The sequence below is a fragment of the Rhinolophus sinicus genome, chromosome 6 (genome assembly GCF_057876585.1).
Source record: "Rhinolophus sinicus isolate RSI-liver-muscle chromosome 6, RSI-T2T, whole genome shotgun sequence".
Taxonomy (NCBI): domain Eukaryota; kingdom Metazoa; phylum Chordata; class Mammalia; order Chiroptera; family Rhinolophidae; genus Rhinolophus; species Rhinolophus sinicus.
The window spans coordinates 67,386,126-67,408,680 of record NC_142506.1 but is presented as its reverse complement, the minus strand read 5'-3'; the positions used below and the strand labels follow the sequence as shown (position 1 = coordinate 67,408,680).

The window sequence follows — 22,555 nt, the reverse complement described above, 5'->3', positions numbered from 1 at the left end:
AGATTTATAAAGAACGGCGATCCTGCCGACCATATTTGGTGTGAAATAAAAGGGCTGCCTCTGAGGGTCCAGGGTCCCTCGCCTCCTCCGTAACCTAGGACACCTAGAGCATTGCAGGCCGACCTGAGGAGTTGTCTGTGCTGATGCCAGACATGCGTGTGGGTGAGGCAGCTGGGCTGCTGTGTGCAGAGCTGGGGGTTGCTGCTGACGGGGCACTGGTGCTGGAGAGACTCGTCTCTGCTGGGACACCTGCAATCAGAAAGGTCGTCAACACTGCTGCTTGTTCCTGCCACTCCAGGGCAGCGGCCAGCCAGCCAAGGTAAATAGGATCGGCGGAGGCTGAGCCGAGCAGCAAACACCCAAACACTTCTGCTGCACCACAGTCTATGCGGTCTGCAAAACTACAAAACACAGCAACGCTACCCGAGAGATGACCGTAAGGGCTGATGACTGGAAACCCATGAAGCTTTGTCATCAGAACCCAAACTTTAAAAGGACCCGGGACCTCAGGAGACAGCTTGGACCGCCTCCAATATCAGAACTGCTGCAGAGTGATGGAGTGGGCCCCTGGGTGCTGGCGGGAAGACCCCAGGATGGAGGTGGATGGAGCTCTGGGTGCGTGAAGCCCGGCACAGGCAGAAGCGCCACCTGCCACGTGCTGCGAGCCTCCACGGGGGGGGGGGGGGGGGGGGGGGGGCAGCTCCCTGGGGAGGGGACCCTGCTGCGGGGGCTTCCTTCTAATTTTCTTAAACTAGAGCCAAGCGGGTGCAGCTGCAGGGCTGAGGGGTCTTCCTTCCCAGCTGAAGGTCACAATTGTACTTTCACGATGTAGGCTCCTCTGGCCAGGAAACGCCCAGTGGGTTTAGAACCGAAGAATACCCCTGGGGGTTCTACTGATAGAACCGAAGAACATCCCCGGGGGTTCTACTGACATCCCCCTGACGTTCCAGCTGCAAGGGAGCTCATCGGTACGGACGGAAGTGTGCCTTGCTCTTTCTAGTTGGGATTGTCCGTAGTCAAGCTGCGAAGCCTGAGGCACGTGCCGTGTCCCCAAGTCCCTCACCCAGTATTCCAGCACAGACAGCCACTGTGTGTCACGGGCTGCCTCCGGGAAGACTGGCGCTATGCTAGCTGTCACGGCAACAGCAGCGGGACTACGGCCACCCCTAGGTGAGCGTGTTGGGTTATTTCACTGCCACAGTCACCGTCACCTGATGTCACGGTCACCAGGACATCGTCAATCTTCATTTGCAGCCCCATTCTCAGTGTTTTAGGAGGGCCACACAGGCGCGCCCGTTCTGAAAACGGCTTTGATGCGAGCCCAGGCCATCCGCCCATCACAGCCTCAAGGTCATGTGCCCATCCCGTGAGAACTGAAAATGCACCTCCCAAAATTCCGAGTTTGGGTTCCAGCCCTGTGTTCAAAGGCTCTAACCCCCCACGTTTCACTGAACCAGGCTAGAGCGAATGGCACAAACCCATCCTTCAGTTTGGGGTCCTGGGAGGGGGGAGGCTCCAGCAGAACAAGAGGCACGTGGAAGGGTTTTCTCCCCCTTGAGGAAAAGTCAGACACAGAACTGGCTCTCTGGGACGTTTTTACATCAGCCAGGTTTGTTTTCAGCCTTTCTCCTCATCGTTTCTGCGACTCTTGTCACTAGAGACCCTATCCCCATGCTACTCTGAGCACCTGCCCCCCCCATAGCCAAATCCACTACCCTCCTGCCTCACTGAAGACTGTCCCTTGTGTAGGTGATGGTTTAGGAGTGGCATTTACACTTTTAATAAGGTTAATTCATCCTAATAGCTTTTTTAACGTGTGGAATTAGCCGCTGTGAGAGGAAGATTGAGGGCAGAGCACGCCTGGTCTGTGGGAGCAGCAGCCTCCGTGGGCCCGTCCTGTCTACTTACTTTACAGCTGCTCCCAGCCCCAGTTTCTGAATCTGTGAAATTACTAGAAAGCTCCAAATCTTTTTACTGCCGTTCCCAGGGCGGCCGGAGAGGGTGGAATGAGGCAGGAGGTGAGAATAGCTCTTTCCCCAGCTGTTTAGAGTCTGTAGATTGCCTGGAATGACTTTTTATGCCCAGGGAACAGTTTTACTAGTTTGAAATAATAATTATGCTGTTTGATATGTTTGATTCACACTTAACCCAGGGCCATTTCCATGCCAGCTCTGTGGGCTCCCCATTTATACCTTCAACTTTCAGGCACTTGGGCCCCGAAATTGACCTGTGTGTCTGTGTAGGTTTGTAACCTGACAAACATGCCTGTATTTCAGGATGAAAAAGGGCACCATCACGTGACTTAGACACTGATTTTGGAAAGACCAGGGCGGGGCCACTTCACCTGGTGTTTATAAATACAGAGGTACTGAGCTGAAAACATCTCATGTTTACGTGGGAAATATGAGCATCTATTTCTTTTTCCTTCTTTTAAAAAGCAATTTCATTGTGGTCATACTTTCTCAGGGATAATACAAGTCATCTGCTCGTCACTGTTTGGTTTATGGGAAGGAGGTCTTTCAGTAAAGAGTCACACCTATTATTCTCTATTCCCAGCAAAATGAAGCTTTCACTGTACAATGATATTTGCCCCAAATAAAAAGAAACGTCTAGGAGCCTTGAATAACTGTTTCCTTCTGAACAGCTTGTACCCATATGCTCATAGTTTTTGAGCTTTATTATCTCATCTCTACTACGAGGACCTTGGCTGTGTGGCCTCCCAGACTAAGGGTACCTAGGAAAGCAGGACATTTTGAATGCATCCCTTGGACGGGTGGTTGGACCCCTCACACCACTTTCAAACACGGACAGCTGCCTGCCCCTTGGCATTTGCCCAACGTCTGAAGGAATTGCAAACCTGATGTCTCATTCGTTCCCGAAGACAAGATGAGTGGGGTGACAGAAGCATTGTGGCTGGGTGTCTGAGTGTCAGATCCAACAGAGGATGTCTGCGAGTCTGCCTGCGTGGAAGACAGCGGACCTGGTGTGACACCTAAGGCAAGAAAGGGACATTATTTCGTCAAGATTTCCCCCACTGCAATGGAAAATGTAAATACGAGGAGGGTACAAGGAGCAAATTGCTACCATTTACCAAACTCTGAAATGACCTGATCGATCACCACGTGTGTCTGCCCATGGGTAAGTGCCTGAGTTCCGGGAGGTTCCCTGAGCAGGCTGAATGCAGCTGCCAGGGACGACTCAGGTTTCCAGGCGGCCTTTGTGACTTCTGAGTCACTGAGCTTTCTGAATTCTCCATCAACGTTGCACACTGAAAACTGGGACATTGCTTTGTGGGCAGAATAAGAAAAGAATCTCCCCACATATGGGGTCTCTGATAAATCACAGAGAAAGGAAAAAATAGAAAAATCGACAAGAGCTGTAACAGACATACATCTAATAGGCACAATGGCCAAAACGTATATGCAAGGATATTCATTATCATGAAAAATGTAAAAAATGGAAATTAAAAAATATATTTTTAACTACCCTACTAGCAGAGTTTTAAAAGATTGGTAAGATCTAGTGTCAAAAAAGATGGTGGAAACAGCTGCACACATGCACACAGACCTTCACAGATCCTGGACCCAAAGTCTGGAGGGCACATCGCGCTGAAAATGTGTCCTTAAGGAGCAGGATCTGGGGACATAGCATTTGCACTGCAGGTATACGTGTGTGTAAAGCCTATACATAGTATATATGTGTACACACACACACACACACACATACTTCTATACTGATGTTTTGAACATGCATAAACTATTTTTATAAAAATGATATTACATAGTTAAATTTAATGCTATGCATGTGGACATTGATTGCAATTATTTTCAAAACAAGAACAATTTTGGAAAGGTGTACATGACACTGTTGGAAAACAGATGTAAGGGATTGTTTTTTCTCTATGTATATCAGTAAGCAAGACAAATGTGACTGCATTCCACAACATAAATCAGTGGTAAACATAAATTAAATAACACATATAGAGTTGATCCCAGTAGACAATTGAACGATCACCTCATAGCAAGGTCCTTGTCCAGAAGAGAAAATGTGTTCTTTTAGTTGAAAGCCTAAGAAACTTTCCAAACCAATTTCCCTGTCAGTCTTACTGTGCCAGAGAAAGTTAGTATTTTTAAATTATTTATGCTTATTTCTCATCCATTCCATTTTAAGCCTCTCTTTCCATTGTACACAAAATTTCTGGGGTGGTGTTACATGTGCTTGTTTTTTTCAGACTACAGTTAACGGCATTGCTAAACATGGGCTTAGCCTCTTTGATCAGAGTGTCTGTAGACCTGTTGGCCTCAGAAAACGGAAACAAGCACATCAGTTCAGAAAAGACACACATATCACTCCTGCCATTCCATTTACGTCCGGAATACACCGGCCCACCTGACGTTAACCATAAAACAAGCGAATGGCTGGTTGTCAGGATTCTGGGGAGCGTCAGGTTTGTGCCGGCAAAAACACCTCCCACGCCGCTCTGAGATTTTGCTATGGATATGGCCACACGACCTGACAGCCCACCTTGAGGACTCACAACCTGGATTACTTAATTTTAAAAAAAAATAATGCAGATGTCCCTGGAAGAAATCCAAATGGCAAAACCGGAGTATTAATCCTCAATGTGATTTTCCAAGAAAAATAAGCTGTCTATCTCTAATCATTTCCCGATTTTGAGAATCTGGAATTGAGTAAAGAGAGGTTCTGCTCTGGGGGCCCAGGTGGGGAGGGCAAGACTGACAAAGCCCTGAGATAGGGTTCTGACCTGTCCGGGCTGCACAAAACCGAGGTGAGCAGGGCCGGGGACAGGGCAGCATGTGGACACCAGAAAAAGTTCCCCTGATTTTACTCGGGGGGCTTCCCTCCCCCGCTCCCCCCAATAACATGCATTCATTAGTCAGCCAAGATTATACAAACCCCTAGATGTCCCCCATTTTATACACTTTCATAAAATCACATACATAGAAGCTGAACACATAAGGTAAAACTGTTCTGATAACTTCAGAATTCCAAAAAAAAAAGGAAAGAAGACAAGTTTCCCTAAACCCATTTCAGACGACATCTCTACGCCAACCTTTGGTGTCAGGATGACTAGCATTTCCCAAAGAGTTGGGGGCCACTTCCGTGGTAGGACTGCCTTGCCCAAGACGTGGGGTGGTCTCTGAGGAGTTACTTTCTCGTTCAGAGGTGCTTGCGGGTGAGAATGGAGTGGAGAGAGCAAGTAAGGGGCTAGTCGGAGGCCAATCACTGGACTTTTGTGGCGCGTCCGTTCCTGTGACATTAATGGGAGATGGAAGAAGGAGAAAATAAATATTGTGAACCATATCCTGAAACGCATCCTCCCTGAGTGTATTATGTATATAATATCCATGTACATGTCCATACACACACCCTACAGATGTGATACATGGTGCACGTGTGTATACGGTGTGTATATATTGGTAAATACATACACGTCTACCCAGACATGTATGCACGCAGAGCTGCGTGCAGGCGTGTAGATAGAGCATGAGGATGTAGATAGAAATCCAGCTGCGGGGCAGTGGCGGAAGCTAAAAATGGGCAAACGGAGTGGAGAGCGGCTTTTCCTTGCCTCTCTCTCAGAATTCAGTCGCTGGGATCTCGCCTCTGCAAAGCAGTTGGGTTGGAAGGATGAAGCAAAGTGCTGAAGGACGATTAAAAGAAACTGTAAAAGATTTACCCATGAAGAAAACAATAGAGGATGATAAAGTTGGAAGGCGATTGTTAGGGGGACTAAGGTTTCAGGAGAAAAAAATAAACGGCAAAAGCTCTAGGCACGCATGAAATTTAAAAAAATCAAATTCAGACAAAGCAAAGGCTGGGTGAAAGACTGGGAAACAAAATTCACAAACAGCCGCACAAGTGACCCAAGTCTATGAAAATGCTCTCAACTTTATGGTAACAAAGGAAGTCCAACGGACATGTTGAAATAGCATTTTCTGCAGTTTCAATTCTTTAGAAAAAAGATAAATGTGATAAGACAGTGTTGAAACAGGATCATGCACAGCTCATATGAACCTACAAATGTAAAAGCTTCCTGCGGGGCAAATTAACTCCCTGTGTTAAAGGCCTTCGACCTTGTATGTGTGTGAGCTCTCTTAGCAAGTGTACTTCTTTATAAAAGAAACGGGAAAACACACCAAAATTGTTTTTAAAAGACAAAAAGCACCCTGTGATCTGTTGATCTTGGGATTATAGAAGTGTATTTTTTTCTAAGTTTTCTACGTGTGATCTGTGTTTACTTCTATGAATAGCAAAATTTGTTTTTCAATATTTGATTAACACAAATTGAGTTCTATCCCCCAAGTATTTTAATTAATTCTGTTTAACAAGATTGGGGAAGAGGGAACAGCACAGATTTGGGGAAAGGGAGAGAATGGGAGAAACAAGAAAAAAGGAGTAGAAGTGATAAGACTGGAAAGAATTAGGATCTGAAATGGAGCGGTTACTGAATAGAGAATTAAGGAGATAGAAATGGGAAGGGCACAAAGAAGGCTTAGCTTCTTGCATTAACATCAAAGATGTAGTGAAATCAATTTTTACTAAATCCAGACAAAAACCTTCTGAACTAATTGAAGTGCCCCAACGCCAGTGCACACGCAATGCTGGCAGAACTATTCTGGGATTACAGAAATCCAAAGTGGCAGTACGGCTATTATATGCACGATTTCCCAAAGAAAATGTTCAATTCCTAAAATTTCACAGCCCAACAACTCACAAATAAATAATTTTACTAGTAAACTTTCACCCACAATTACATACCAACATATCCAACTAGTAGGCGAGTAGCCTGTCTTCAGTATAAAATCCTAAATCTAACTTTAGGGTTCTCTCACTTGTTCTGTTTAGAAGGAAGGGCGGAGGGTGGGGAAAAGATGGAAGGAAGAAAGGGGGGGGGGGGAGAGAGAGAGAGAGAGAGAGAGAGGAGACGGGAGGGAGAGAGGTCCTTAAAATCCTGTGTAATACCATTGACTCACTTTCATCATTATAGACCTTAACAAACGATTTGTTTGTTGTTTCAGGTGAAAGTATCTTTCCTGTTGGGGAGGGGTTCCTGCGATCCCTGTACTTTTGAGAGAAAGGTTGGGACATTCTCCTTCCATCAGTCACTCCCAGTCTTTTGTTAGATTTGAATTACAAAGAAACTAAAAGGGAATCACTCCCATTCCCCCACACACTAGTGCTATCCTATTTTGATCAGTGCCCTTCCTAAAGATGCCTTGTGGCCAAGCAAACGCAGTCCTGCGTGGAGGAAGCCAGGCCACCTAGGAGCCTTGCAACCCTTGCAACACGTCTTAAGCTCAGTGTCCATCCCCAAGTTCCATCAGTAAGACTTTAATTCAGGGTTAGAAAATAGGCTCCCACTGCCAATGTCACATTGTCCCTGTACCCTTGCTTTGGGGACAGTGCTGCTTTCCACTGATTATATTCTGTTGGCAACATGTGGGAGAGACCCTTCTCTTTGCATTTTTGGGTCATGATTTTAATGGCCCTGGTTTCCTCGTTTGGAGGCTTGTTATAACAGAGTCCAGCACAGAGATAATGGAAACTCTCTCAGGGAGGTGACCTGTCATCTACCATTTTCAACACCCACTCCCCAACCCATGCCATTCTCATCCGCCTTCCTGCAAAAATAGCCAGTGGAGAAGGTGATGGACTCACCCCTCTGGGAGAGGTGGGGGTGCTAAGCTGCCTGGGTGTAAATGGCACAAACCAGTCCCAGTGTCCTGTGCAGTGACGGCTGTCATGCATTTCTAAAACCTCCCTGCATACTATGAAACTATAACATCCCAACGGTAGATCTTCTTAAAAACATAAGAGAATCTGCTTCTTACGCAGATCCAGGAGTATGTTGTTACTGTCTGCCTAGTACTTTGTGGCCATAATTTGGAATGGATTTTCCTTTAATGACAAAAGTGACCCCTTCAATAACCCAATTCCCAGAGCATTTCCAATGTGCCTCCTTAGAACAGTGACTGAGTACTAAATCAGCTTTGTCTTAATGGTTTTACTTACCTTCTTAATGTGTACTGTCAACCGTGTGATTAATCAGGAAGTTTCAATAACAATAACATGTAATAACATGCATTTTCAATAACAATAACATGTAAGTGATGTCATTAGTTTTTAACCAAATGCAGCCTAATTTTCTCTCTTATTTTGCATATAATATGTATGGATTTATTTTCAGCATCTTTGTTTAAACTTACCTCAGGACTAGGATACTTGTTCAGAGTGTGGATAGAGTTGTGATAGTGGAATTTGAAAGTAATTATTACAAAATATCTTAATAGTCTCAAAGCCTTTCTCTTGAAGGAATAAATATGCATACACACATATACAAACGTAATTATGTTTAAAATTCTCTCTAATTTCTCATGTAATTTTTTAACGCATTTTTTTAACTATCAAATTTTCTAATCTAGCTTGCATTGATGTATTTGTAGTGTTACAATTTAGAGATTGGAATCCTGCCATATGATTTCCTGTCAAGTTTAAGAAAAACTATAATTTATACATAATAATACAGATACAAATAATAATATGTTCAGGTAGTTATCAAACTTTGTGGCTTAAAAGCAGGAATTCTAAGAACAAGAGAATGTGCAAAACCAGTCACGATTACAAAGTTTATGCTTACAAAATGATTTCACTACATAATAACAGAAAAGTCTATCAACATTAAATATATAAACTTTGCCACAAAAAAATAAAATAAATAAAATACAAATATTAATTCTTACCAGCAGGAGTTGAGGTAGTTTCTGCAAAAAGGAAAACAGACATCTGTTAGAAAGTTTCGAATTTCCTACAAACATATGTAAATATAAATATACATCATCTCTATGTTGACATTCACAAAATGACCATTTTCAGTGCCTTTTACCCCAATGAAACTATATTCCTTTTCTTGATGTCAATGTTTCCAAAGCCCTTGTGTGTCAAAACTTGTGCCATTAGTTTTGAATTCTCAGGTTAAACAAGAAAATGACTAGAATAAAGAGAGCTGTTGGAATTAGTTTCAAGCTTGCAAAAGACTTTGGAAAATGTTTTGGAAAGTTTTCCCCAAATGCATTATTTATTTAGACAATGATTATCTATTGAGAACCTACTAAGTGCTAGACATTATGCCATGTTCTAGGTATAAAATACGATCTTAAAAGTGTGTTGATTTGCAAGAGAAGTAACCAGAAAAACAATATTAGTATAAAAATAACTAACAGCTCTTGTATTTTAAGTGAAAGGAAAAAGTCACCCCAATAGTAACTCTTTGTAAAGAATTTAGCATGGTGCCACATTCAAAATATTTAAGTTGGTTTGTGTGTGGGAATACATGTTATATAACACACATTTATCAGAGAAATATATAAGCTTTCAAATATCTAAAACTATTTTGACATGCTCCTTCTAACAACTTAATTGATTCAGTTAGGTTTAAGAAATAGGTATTGTTTTGCTAGTGGGTTCTAGGTTCGAACTGATAAGGGCATGGCACTTCCTCCTGGAAAAGCTTATAATCCATGAGATATGCATATACCTCCAGGGGTTAGCAGAGACCTTTAGGTCACACAGGTACCTGCTTCCAACTAACAATAAAAATGTCTTCCATCTGAGCTGAAGAGAAGAAAGAGAAGCAGCTGCCGCTTCTCTGCAACAATACGCAATTGCTGAATGATTCTGAGCAAGAGTGAGTGCAGGGGAGAGAGCCAACCGCTCTGAAGACAACAGTTTTGGGGGAAGAGCCAAGGGCAAGCCTTATTGGCCATGACAAGGATATGGAGCTTTTCCTGGGAGTGATGGAAACCATCGGATCAATGCATGTAGAGGAGAAATCTAATAGATTAGGTGAGAGAGAGAAAAGAAGAATCTTAGTGTAACCCCCACAAGCCCCAGCACTAATTCCACAGACCGTTATACTCTGGGGTTCTGATTTATTAGTTTGTTGTCACCAAAATATGTAGCACAAATGATATAGAGCATTTTATAAAAGGGAATTCAAATTTGTCATATATTTATTACAGAAATAAAAAAAAGAATGCTGGAACAATAATTTCTTTTTGAGCATGAGATTAGTGTAGAGACACCAGAAATATTTCAATCTGTAGACCAGTGATCAGCCCACACAGATTACCTGCCTCAGAGATACGAATTTAATTCCAGGTGCATTTTTTTTTAAAGCAAATACATGACGTATAGCTATTTTCATGAGTTTTCAAAAGGAGGGCAAGATAAATTACCAAAATGGAGAAGACAATTGCTAGCGATGTCTCTTTTTTTTTTTAAGAATAATTCAGAGAGGATATTTCATTATTAACTGTTAATATTTACGGAGTGTTTCCAGGGTGTCACCCTAAGCCCTTGGCTGGCATTGTCTCCCTTCCGCGTCCCAGCACCCCTCAGCGGCTTAGAGAAGTCGAGATTCTGGCTAAGTTCACAAGGCTGGTGCCTGCTCGCCCGGGCTTGACCCCGAGCCTGTCTGACTCTGCAGGTCACACTGTGAACCCTGACACCCCGCTTTCCTCATTAACTTGTCCTCACTGCCCTTCGTCTCCATCCGACCTCTCCACGTGGGAATTCTTTCAGCCAATGTTTCAGGTTCCATAGAGGCTGGTGTTTATTAAGAGCTCACGAGCTGAGTAAAAGAACATCTCAGTCAGAACTGGACTGCAGAGTACACGACTAGCTCAAATACACTTGGCCCGAAGCACAGATAGTCAGGTTAGATTATATATATGTATGTGTGTGTGTGAGTGTGTGTGTGTGTGTGTGTATGTGTGTGTGTGTGTGCATATATATATACATGGTACAGATGAATAGTGGAGAAAATCCAGAGGCGTGTCAATTTAATTTACTACAGGATACGATTTTGACAGGAAAGTCAACCAAACTACAGTGCCGTCAAACAAAAATAGCACAACTCACAGACCTCTTGTTTAGCTATGAAGACGCTTCTGGAGCTTGGGAACAGAAGAACCTATCTATATACCTAGATCTTTGTCTCTCTATACCCATAGCTATAGCTGTATCTATTTCTCCATCTATAGCTATATATTTCTGGTCTAATTGTGGCCCCATAGCCAACATTTCTCCATACCCTTTCATGTTTAGAGCAACAAAACTTGGCACCCATGGAAAACGACATAATATCTAAAGGTCGAACGCAGAGCCTTCTGTGTTCATGCTTATGGCCCATCAGGGCTTCTCAAATTGAACATGCATTTTCTTTTGCACCCGTTTATCTCAGACTCTGATCCTAAATTTCTCCTCTGAGTGAGTGTTAGGCTATAGTAAAGCACTGCAGCTTATTTTGTATTCTATTTCATTTCCTTTGTAGAGTACATCACCTCTCTCTCTCTCTCTCTCTCTCTCTCTCTCTCTCTCTCTCTCTCTCTCTCTCTCTCACACACACACACACACACACACACACACACACACACATACACACACACACAGCCTTTTTCTTTTTGAAAGAAAATTCCAAACCATCAGCATCACAGTTCAGACTCAATGTGAAACTTAAATTGTTGGTTCTCATGGTCACAAAATCCCTGTCAGCAGCTTCTCAGTCTCTGTAACACTTGCAGTCAACATGAAAATTATTGAGGTCCTCAAAACACCTCATAAAAGCATTTTCAAATTTCAGAAATGCAAGCCACTCCCTAATTTGAGCTAATGTCCTTAAGAAAATATGTAGGTATTGCAGCAATGCCACTTGAAATGACACTTTAATTTCAATGAGCCATATCCACTAGATTATACGAATTTAAAATTTTATAATTAGTTGTTGAAATATCAAAACATTTAACTATAAATCTCAAAGTAGAAAGACATATAAAGGCAGCCTACATGAAAGAGCCTAGTTAACCACCTAATATCTAAAGGATCTGATCCCCCCAAAACCATGTATAACTTTGACCTAACTGGAAGCAGTACTCTAATAAATGCTCCCATGGACTCTGTCTTCCACAGGAGGTAAAGCAGAGGACAGATGAAGTCACATAAGTATTTAGCAGAGACTATGCTACCAAATATCTGCAGTCATTTGTCACTGCCCCTTGTCACATTTTGTGATTCTTCCTAAAGTCTGTGAACAATGACTGCCAATGTCTGCTGCAGTTCACGGGCACACATGTTCTCAGAACATTGTAGGTGGGAAAGACTGGGCGGAATCTTGAGCTGAACAATAAAAGCCAATGAGATTGGTTGTAGGAGCACGTAGGTATGTCATGAGCCACCCGGGGGGCTACAGTGCTTGTCACAGAGCCATCTGCCTGGCCAGTGCCACGCAGGGGCACTAATGTCAGTCGTTTGCAGACCCCCGACTTCACGGATCGCTTGGAAGCAACCACATATCATTAGTGGCGTCCAACAGAAGAGTGGGAGATTGCCTTGAGATCAATAACACTGCAATATGCATAAACATTATATATGAACAATGCTGGGCCTAGAAAACAGGTGAAGAACTACGTGAAATAGCAGTGGGCACGAAGGGGCACACATGCAGGTGTGTGACAATGAAGAGAAGGCATCTGTATTTCTAAAAGTATGAACTGCGTTGAGCTCTGTCTTCCATTCTATAAACATATCAAATAAATATAATAAACTAGAGGACGGTAATGTACTCAGTGTTTTTACATGTGATCCTTTGACTTTACTCTTTCTGGGACATTACCTACTCTTTTTTTTTTTAACGTTAAGTGCCTGGGTTTTCCTTTAGACAAAGGAATATTTAGAAATATTCCAGTAGGTGGCACCATAGCACCAAAAATCTGTAAATCATTCGCCAGCGCTGTGTTCCTGGCAGGGTCCTGCTCAGAATTCACCAATGGAACGGACTCGATACCTGAAGCAGATGAAAATGGAGCTGACAGAGCACTTAATCTTCAAAGCTGTGCTGTTCTCACACGTGTATTGTTGCTGAATTTACCTTTGCCAACGTGTTTCTTTTACAACTCAAAATGTTTAAGTGGTCACAATTCAGTTACCTTGAGTCATACCCCTAAGCGTCCTATCAGAGGTTTCAGCAAAAACTAGGAATCAGTTGAATGAAAATGACATTTCAAAAGACGTACGTGGGCTTTACCTGCCACCCATTCCCATCCCGGCTCCCAAGAAAGAAATGGGATGCTATTGCCAAGGGGACTTCAATCTGTCTGGTTCGACCAATCTAAGAGAAGTACAGGGACAGAGGGTGACAGGGAATATGTGAAACAAAGAGCCGTTCTCAGTATCTGCCATATGACGAACGGTGACATCCTCTGAAGGTTGACAACGCAAACCTGCCCTCCGTAAACATAAAGGAAAAGCAAAGTAAGACAAAACAGGGCCAGTAACACAGACATGCGCGGCTCTCCTTGCTTAGTAAGGCATGATAATAAGACAACACATACGTAAAACAGAGGGATTCACCTTTACTTACTCTGCAAACGGATGGATGACCCACAGACGCAAATGCAACAAATCATATTAAATTAAAAGGAGTAAGCACAGTGTGCAAGTGGCAAACGAGATTATTATCTGGATTTCAGATAGGAAATAGTCTTTCCTTCCCTCCCTTAGCGAACCAGTAAATAGAATAATGATAAAAATGACGGCAACAGTTACTGAAACCTTATTATTTATCAGACGCTACGCAAATCTCTACCTACGTTTTTGTACTTAATCATCCCAGCAAGCTAATGGGTTAGCAATTATTCTTCCCATTTTCTAGGGAATGAAACTGAGACTTATAGGAATTTAGTAAATTGCACACGGTCACACTCATAGGATGTGGGAGAGGTGAAGCAGAGTCTGTCTAATAATAATTTCCTTATGCTTTTTATGTTAAAATGTTGGTTATATTGTTATGAGGTCTGGAATCCCATGAATCAAATAGTTGCTGCTTACCACCAGAAGATAATTTCAGAGATTTCTAACTTGTATAGAAATGTAGGAATTTAATCCACTGATATGTATTTCCTTTGATGGATAAAGAACTAAAACTCAGGGAGCTTAAATGCCTTTCTGATTTCATGTACCGTAGTGAGGCCCAGGGTTTACAAGCTCCGCCAGTGGCCACAGAAGTTCAGCACACCTTTGGGGGGGCCTCACTCTGAAATACTAATGGACATCCAAGAAACACTAGCCTAAGGCCTCTGACAAGACAGAGACCAAGAGAAACAGAAGGGAGACTCGGGAGGAACAGACAACACAGGAATAGAAGAAACTCTGGGACCAACGGCAAAACTGCAACTCACGTTCTCAGAAATGAGACAACATTGCATCCATGAACAGAGAACAAGGCTTAGAAAAAGCAACGTTGCAAGATCAAGAGGGGGAGTGAATAGACACTGGCTAAAACCTTTGGGGAAAAGAAAGTGGTACCACAGAAAATACCATTGAAAGAGGGCGAAACAGCTTGAAGTGCCTGTGTTTGCTTCTGGAAAGCAGGAATTGACGATGGGGAGAGGGATGGAGGTCAAGGACGGGTCTTAACTACAGACTTTAGAGTACTATTTAAACTTTCAATACATACGCACACATCTGAATGGAAATATAAATAAAAAGGGTATCAGTATGCAAGACCGAGGATACAACGGGCAGATGCACTGGGCCCTGGGATTGAAAAAATCAAGGGATTTGTTTTTAAATATGGCAATCATACGTAGCTATTGCTCCAACACTGTCATGTGTGACCTCACAAGCATTCCTGCTCACATGGGTGAGCATGGGTGTGCACACATACACACATACCCCTAAATCTATAAGCGTGCATTTCTATATCTTGTACATTTGGTTTAAAACATAACGGTATCAATTTCAGCCACATTGATTAAGTAAACCAATAACAACAAAAACATTAACAGAGGCAAGATGACCATCTACAAAAGATTGAGGACTTTGCCTTATTTTCTATCTTAAAATATTTACCTGTAAGTCATGAGGAAAATAAAAATAACTAGATGACCACTTCCTGTTTAACAATGCCCAATCCGAGGTCTTTGATTTAGATTCGCAGGTTTTAAAATGTCCTGTAGTCAAATTTGTTTCAGAAGTACGTCATGCCACAAGCCCCTCAGAGAGAATTATAGAGTGTATTACAAAAAGAAATTTATGTAGCTTCCTTTAACCCCAAATCCCCCTAAAAGTGTTTGCATAAACAACGCGCTTTACCATGGACATACTGCAGACATAGTTATGGAACCCCCAAGTGCCCCCGGACATAGCCTGTGGTTCTGGTTTGTTTCAGTTATGGATACTTACAAAGAGAGAGCGAGAGGGTGTGAGAGAGAGAAAGAATACGCAGTACTGATGACACTGATTACTACAAAATCAGGGTTTGTACTCATCTTGCTCTGCAGGCGATGAAAAACAAAAATTACCCAGGTTAAATCAGATTCAACGCTCTGGGCTCCATCTCGGCAAATTCTAACTCAGGAGATCTGAGGTGAGCCGAGTCTGTGTGCTGGAACTTTCTCAAAGCTCTAACGGTAATTATGATGGGAACAAGCATTCAGAACAAAGGTGCAGACACTGCCTTATGCATCCATTCTTTGAAAACATTGCCCCAATAGGTTAAGTCTTACAATAATGTCTTTTTGGTTTCTTATGAAAATGTCTGTTTTCATCTATCTAAATCAAGGGTAAATGCCTAACTTACATACTAAAAGATAGCAAGAACTTTTTAATTGCATTAATCCCTTAGCATAGAATTTGTAGCTGTTTGCTTCCTCTAGGGCAGGGTAGGGACTATGTAATCAAAGACACACAGGGATCTCCAAAGGTGTTTGCAGCAGTGGTGAGACTGTTTCATTGGTGTCTTTCATACTAGTACTGTCAGAATACTTACTATTTAATAAGCAGATACTATGTGATGGCCCCAGGCTAAGTAATTACGCACATTACTTTATCTAATCATTACAGAAACCCTACAAAGTGGATGGCATTATCTTCCTTTCACAGATCATGGTTCATAAATAAATAAATCTATGCAAGACAAAAAAGCTCAGAGCCAGAAGAGTTTGGTTTCAAACGCCGATCTGTCTGACTGTAAAAAACCCATGCTTATCCAACCAGACTCTGCGAGAGGGAAAACTATTTCATGCTAAACCCAGTAGTTAGGCTAGAGAGCTGAGACTCAACAGCCAGAAAATGTCACGGATGAACCATCGGGATGGAATTCAGAGGAAGTCACATGTGAAAACTTATTTTTAAAAAAATGCAAATTGCTGGACAGTGACTATGAAAGAGGTAGATTCTCATTGTTTAGGGGGAAAAAATGTGTGGGTGGGGGGCAGGGTAATGTGAGTGGACTCCTGACAACCATGGTATGAAGACGTCCTCCAGAATTTTTACCCAAATCCTCAAAGGAGGGAACAGCTAAACACTTTTGAAAATGGTTTACTGTCCTCATGCCGGGATGCTTTAAAACAGAACAAAAGAAGAAGCTGGTGCTGAGGGAACCTGTGTGCTGTACAAGAAGGTGGTGTGAGGAAGTGAGTGGGTGAGTGGGGGTCACTTGGGGCAGAAGGGGGCGTGGGGGCGGGGAACGGGGGGTGTGCCTTTATCTATTCTGTAATGAAGGACTTACAGTGCCATTCACAAACACCTTTAAAGGAACCAGGAGTGAAACCTAAATTATGTTGTGTGTGTGTGTGTGTGTGTGTGTGTGTGTGTGTGTGTACTAAAGACAAGACAATAAAAAATAAACAGACAACAAATGCGAGGTCCCAGGGGGTCCGCCTAACCCACTAGGGTCCCATGTCACAGACGGGATGGGTCAGATGTCCACGGAAGCTGTGAAAAGAGCGAGGGCTGACCCAGGGCCTACTCGCCTCGTCTCATTTCCTCTTAATGAAAACTCAGACCAGAAACACTTGATTTACTCTCAGAATCATGAAAGGAACCTGGGCCTAATGGGGAAAGCTGCACTTTCAGCTAGAGGAGGTTTTGAATGTGTTGCTGCTTGCACAGCTCGGAGCCACCAGCAGTGTCTCTGCCGCCTTTGTGGCTTCTCCTCTTCGCTGCACTTCTGTTTTTCTGCCTTTAGAGGAAAGGAAGAGGTGCGGGCATGCGGTTAGGCCCCCAGCCTCCCGGTGGTGCAGTGCGTTGCCATAGCAGCAGCACAGCCAGCCCTATCTGGGGTCAAGCCACAACTTCTCCAGTTTGCACCGAAGCGGTCTGATTCGACATTGCACTGCTACCAAAAAAAAAAAAAAAAAATTAGCTTCGGGCTCGTTTCTTTTGGTTGCAATGAAAACACGTTTCAGAAGTAAGGCTGGCGATGAGAGGAGGGCCTTCAGCGGCGAAGCCCTGGGCAGCGCTGTTTTCATGAGACTGAAGTGAAAGCCAGTCTCACCTTTGATGACACAGCAAGTTGCCTGCCCTGCCTTTGGCCGACAAGGCCATGGGATTCATTAGTGACATAATGAAACCTGGAGAAAACTGGTCACATTGTGGAGAAGAAAAGCAGGATAGATGTGCCTCCTGGTAAAGACGATGCACATTTCTCTTACCTCGAGGTTATCAGGGGGCCAATCAATTGAGGCAAAGCTACTTCCCACTTGGGCAGAGTCCTTGAGCCTCACTTACAAACACCACCTACCACTGGGCCACACCGCATCTCAGCTTTGCAAGCAAGAGTCCTGAGCTAAGCAAGGCGAGTAACTTCCTTACACCACACCCCACGGCTCATGAAAGCTGGTGTCTGGAAACAGAAATGTGGAGGCTCATTTTGCCCCCTTGGCGCCTGAGCTGACACGCCCCAGCCCCCCAGTCAGTAACAATTGTCCATGCAGAGTATTTCTACCAACTGCCTTCTGTTTTCACTAAAAATAATTGCTTCAGGATATAGGACATATTCAAATAATTCATTAACACCCATCAGTTATGAATCCTGGGAAAGGTTAGGGAGATGACTTTGTATTGAATGGCTGTGGAAAGTGTCATAGTTGGTTTTTCATGCCTTTTTATGTCAGAACAGTTTTCCTCTATCTTGAGTAAAAAAGGACCATATTTTGAATGCTCAGGATAGCTCTATGTGACACGTATTATCACCCTTATTTTATAAACGAGGCCGTGAATGCATGGCAGTTTAAATAAATTGCTCCGATCAGAATGAGTCACAGGGCAAAATTCAACCCCAGGTCTACCACATGCAAAGCCTCTGACCCCGCACGAGCCATGTGGGGCCACCTCCCGGGAGGAGAGGACCCAGGGCACCCATGTCGCGTCTTGCTCTTGAGCGTCAGTACATAGTCCCTGAGTGTCTAACGTCTGGGCTCTGGGCTTTTTCCTCTCTGCTGCCTTTACCCCTTACCCATGTCCTATGTCACCTTTTATCCTCAGCTTCTAAACTGCAGCTTCCTCCCTCCCTTCCAGATTCTTTTACCTTTAAAATGTGCTATGTTTCTCTCTTGTTAAGATGTCTTAGTAGGAGATTCCAAAATCTTTACTATGGTTATTCAAAAGCTTTTCACAATCCATCTCCAAACCGCCTTTCCAAAAACGTTATCAACATGCTTAAATGAAATCCCATATTTCGTTTCAAAGCCAGTTCAAATGCCATGACTGTAAGCACGTTAGGTTTCGGTGCATGTCCGCTCTCTCCCTTTCGCTTGGACATTAGCCGATGTCTTTCCCTCTTTTGCTGATCCTGAATCATAGCCATCCTCAAGACTTGGTTCAAATTCCAACTTCCTGACAGTTTTCCTGGTCTCCTCAGGCCACCAGGGCCTTGAAACATTTGGAATAGTAACCACGTGCCGCACTCATGGGGATGCATGTCACAGACTGACTTATCGTATTTGTTTTCTTCCTACGTGGAGTGGTCCAGTTAAGATCACAGACTCTGGAAACAGCGCACAAGGGTTTGAATCACTCCATTGCCGCTCTGTAGTGTGTGACCTTGGAAAAATGACAAATCCTCTCTGAACATTAATTCCTTTTCACTTAATCTATAATATCTACACAGAGGGCTGTTGTGGCTATTAAATAAGACAATGCTTGGGAAGCACTTAGGCAGTAAGAAGCACTGAGTACTTCTCATGTGGGACCCAGTGGACGGTCATACTTGTCATCACTGCCATCACCATCTTCACAACGATCACCTTTGAGCATTAATCCCATTCGTGTTTCTTAAAGGCAGCGTCCCTTGTATCCTACACAACGCCTAGTGCATGGAACGTAAATAACAGATATTTTTGGTTTTAATCTGAATATAGTTTGTGCCTATGGTCCCATGGTAGCAAAACTTGGATAACATAATTTTGAAACTCATAGTAACATATGCCATGTGTAAATTCTCATTTCAGAAGATGGTATTGCATTTCTTCTGGGCACTTTTATGTGTTCGAATTGTCATACGTATGTATATGTATGTCATACAAGGAAGCGTGAAAGGCAAAACTGTGGCCATAGGAGCTGGGCTTGGCACTGCCCTGCAGCTGACCTGGTTTTGCAGCCCAGCTCAGCCAACGAGGGCCTTGTGTGGGTTAAATAATGTTTGCGAGCTCTTTTCTGAGGGGACAGAACGCTCACACTAGCATCTGTACAGGATGATATGACGATTAGATGCAGCGATACTTGCAGGGCGCTTCCAGAGCGCAGAGGTGGTCGGAGAAGTGCTCAGGCAGCTGGCACTGGTCTGTTCCTGTGCCTCGTCCACTCAGTGGGCACCAGGGGTAACAATTTGAATGCAATTCTGGAATCCAGTGACAGTTAAATAGTCATTTAATTGGCACATGAAAATCTCATTTAATGTTTAATGATGAGTTAGGTAAGAGTCTCTATGTGTCTACTGTCTTGAACTCTGGTGTTTTGCCTGATTTTTCTACGATTATGCAACTTGTGCTGGGCAGGGAAGGAAAAGATCCGTGTGACTTCCGCAGACTGCGAGGCTGAGTGTGCCCGAGCTCGAACGTGCTTATCACACTCAGCGCTGAATTTCATCCTCCGCCTTTGCACTTCCCCTCATCCCTGGGGGGGCAGGGGGGGCTTGGAAGAAACATTATCAAAAGCAAGGCTTGTGAGTGACAACAAAGACGCCAGCCCCCAGAAACACATGACTTGTCAGGGACCTGTCCTGTGTGATCCTGTCCGTGCATTCTAACGGCCACCTGCCCTGGGCTCAGTCCCAAAGCGTGGCAGGTGACACAGCACCACACAGCCTGGAGGACCCAGCTTCTGGGCAACCATCCAGAAAACCACCTCAGAACCCCTCGCCGATTGATACAGATCTACCATCTGTTTCAATGAAAGGTTTTCACAGCTGGATGGAAAAAGACCTGGCCTCTTTTCGGCTTCATATTCAGTTTTCTGTTCCCCCTTATTGATTGGCTGAGGGATTCCCAAAAGTCAAAAAGAACCTGCTAGGCTTATGTCACACCTATGCTAAAGTAGTCACGTTTAAAACCTCAGGACATGGCTTCTTTAGGCCGGGGTCCTCACGGCGTCCTGTGCCAGCCTGGGCACACACACAGCACGACCCTGCATGTACTGAATTAAAACTGGCCTGACTGCCTGAAGTGACATAAAAGCAGTAAGAACAACAACAACAACGGTTACAAGTGCTTCAGCAGCATTTGGAGAGTGGACATGTGGCGGCCTAAATAAGATGACTCAGTCCTGCTCTGTTTCTCATTTCAACCATTTATTTTACTTACTTTGAACCTTAATCCCATCCAGCACCGAAAGCCTCAATTTTTATGGATCGGCCTATCAGCCTCCATGCTGAGGCAGGGATAATATTCTGCTCATCGGCACCAGGCTTCTAATATTCTCTAGTTGCCCTTATAAATGAAACCAGCAGTGACAGCAGAAACGACCCGCCCATTTCAGATCCAGGGGTAAACAAAGTAGACATTAGGGAAAGGGAGACCTGGCTTCCTTTGGTAGCAACAAAACCTTCCAGGGAAAGTGGGCCCCGAGTTTTTCAATCATCAATTCATTAACATATTTTCCCCTAATCTACAGAGATAGAAACTGTTTTTTTGTTTTTTTTGTTTTGTTTTGCTTTTAATGCCTGACCTATCACAAAGGAAATCCAGTTCTGGGTGTAGAATGTCGGTCATCTCACGTCCTAAAACAAAGATAGGTAATTCTTATGGGAAATCTTATGAGAAGCACATACATTTCTTTTTCTTTTTCATTATTTTGTCTCTTTATGATCATTTACTCCTGGTGAGGAGGAAGGTGAGGTTAAAATTAGGTAGGTCCTTATTGTTAATAGGATATTTTCACTGGCATATACTTTTTAAAAGAATAAGAGCTAAATGTGGATAATGAAATAAAGCTACATTTGAGGTATATTCAGTGAGAAAGTTTGGGATCTTCTTTCTATCATATACCACAACAAAATTACACTTTCTTTAAAATTTAGAGGTTTGCTTCTCACAAAAGTTAATTCCATGTTGAAAGATAACAATTATGATATTCATAAAGTGAGTAGAACTGAGAAATATTCTATATTTTGCAAGGATGACTGCAAAATTTGTTCATCATTCTTTACCTCAAACCCTTGAAATCAGGCCTTCAGATCAAACGTAGGTGAAATTCACATACTATCTGACTGTTAATAACTTTTTTAAAGGATTATGCAAATAAAGGGGACAATGCTTAGTCTCCAAATGTGGAATGGGAATTCTAGGAGGATCGTTTTACAGTATATGGTATGATGAAATGTTTTGGTAAATTACATATAGATACTTTGGTGCACGCATGCGGAAGAAAAACTAGAAGCAAATCATATGCACGTTACACTAACATTAATAGTGACATTAGTAGCCATCTAACGAATAGATCTCTGTATTTAAATTGTTACAAGGAATCTGTTGTATTTGTCATTAGAAAATTAATACTGGTTGTATGTGCCTGAGAGAAACTTACTTAAAACTACATTTAATTTCTATATTTTGTTCCTAATTGGCTTAGATACAATGAGTCAAAGAAATCTAAAAGAAACACAGATATGTCTTTAGAAAGGAAGGATCCTGTGATACAATAGTTTCAATTTGTGAACGCTTAAACATATGCTGACACATTTATAATAAATTAAAACAGTTGCCCCCCTGAGTATCTTAGAACTGATAGCAATGTCTTTTTAAAATGAAGACCTTATAAAAGAGGAAAATAAGAAAATACTTGAAATCACTCAGAGAGCCGCCCACTGTAGTAACAGCAGCAGTCATAACCATAGAGGTGGTGACAATTGTTGACATTGATTAAGCCCTCACTATACACTACCACTAGGACACGGAGGAGCTTGGATAAAAAGATCCCCTTTACGTGGCACCTGCCCCTCTCACACATTTTTGACTAACATTGATAATTCCCCTCCCAGTTACGCCTCCATGTATCTCCCAATTAAATATCTCTTCCAGATGACTATTTCTGTCATTCCAGTCCTGGGAGGGGCTGGGCAGGACATGCAAATTACCTCTGACTGGGAAGTCATCCAGACGAGGTGCATGGTCCCCCGGCCCCCCAGGCCCCCGGCCCAAGGCTCCGGTCAGAACTCTGCTTCTCACCACTCACTACCTGAATCAGACCTTAAGAA

The 22,555-nt window shown here is 43.1% G+C and overlaps 1 protein-coding gene across 5 annotated transcripts in view; it reads right to left on the bottom strand.

Moving 5' to 3' along the window:
- Window positions 1-22,555, bottom strand: part of PTPRC (protein tyrosine phosphatase receptor type C) — a 96,544-nt gene that overhangs the window by 39,603 nt on the left and 34,386 nt on the right. The window contains exons 3-6 of one of the 5 annotated variants that reach the window (XM_019750883.3): window positions 8,766-8,786; window positions 5,075-5,272; window positions 2,858-2,992; window positions 124-249 (exon numbers count right to left, since the gene is read on the bottom strand). In XM_019750883.3, coding sequence (XP_019606442.3) covers window positions 124-249; window positions 2,858-2,992; window positions 5,075-5,272; window positions 8,766-8,786 — 480 coding nt within the window. The remainder of the gene's footprint in view (window positions 1-123; window positions 250-2,857; window positions 2,993-5,074; window positions 5,273-8,765; window positions 8,787-22,555) is intronic. The other 4 variants (XM_019750887.3, XM_019750886.3, XM_074317082.2 and 1 more) reach the window with 4 other exon arrangements.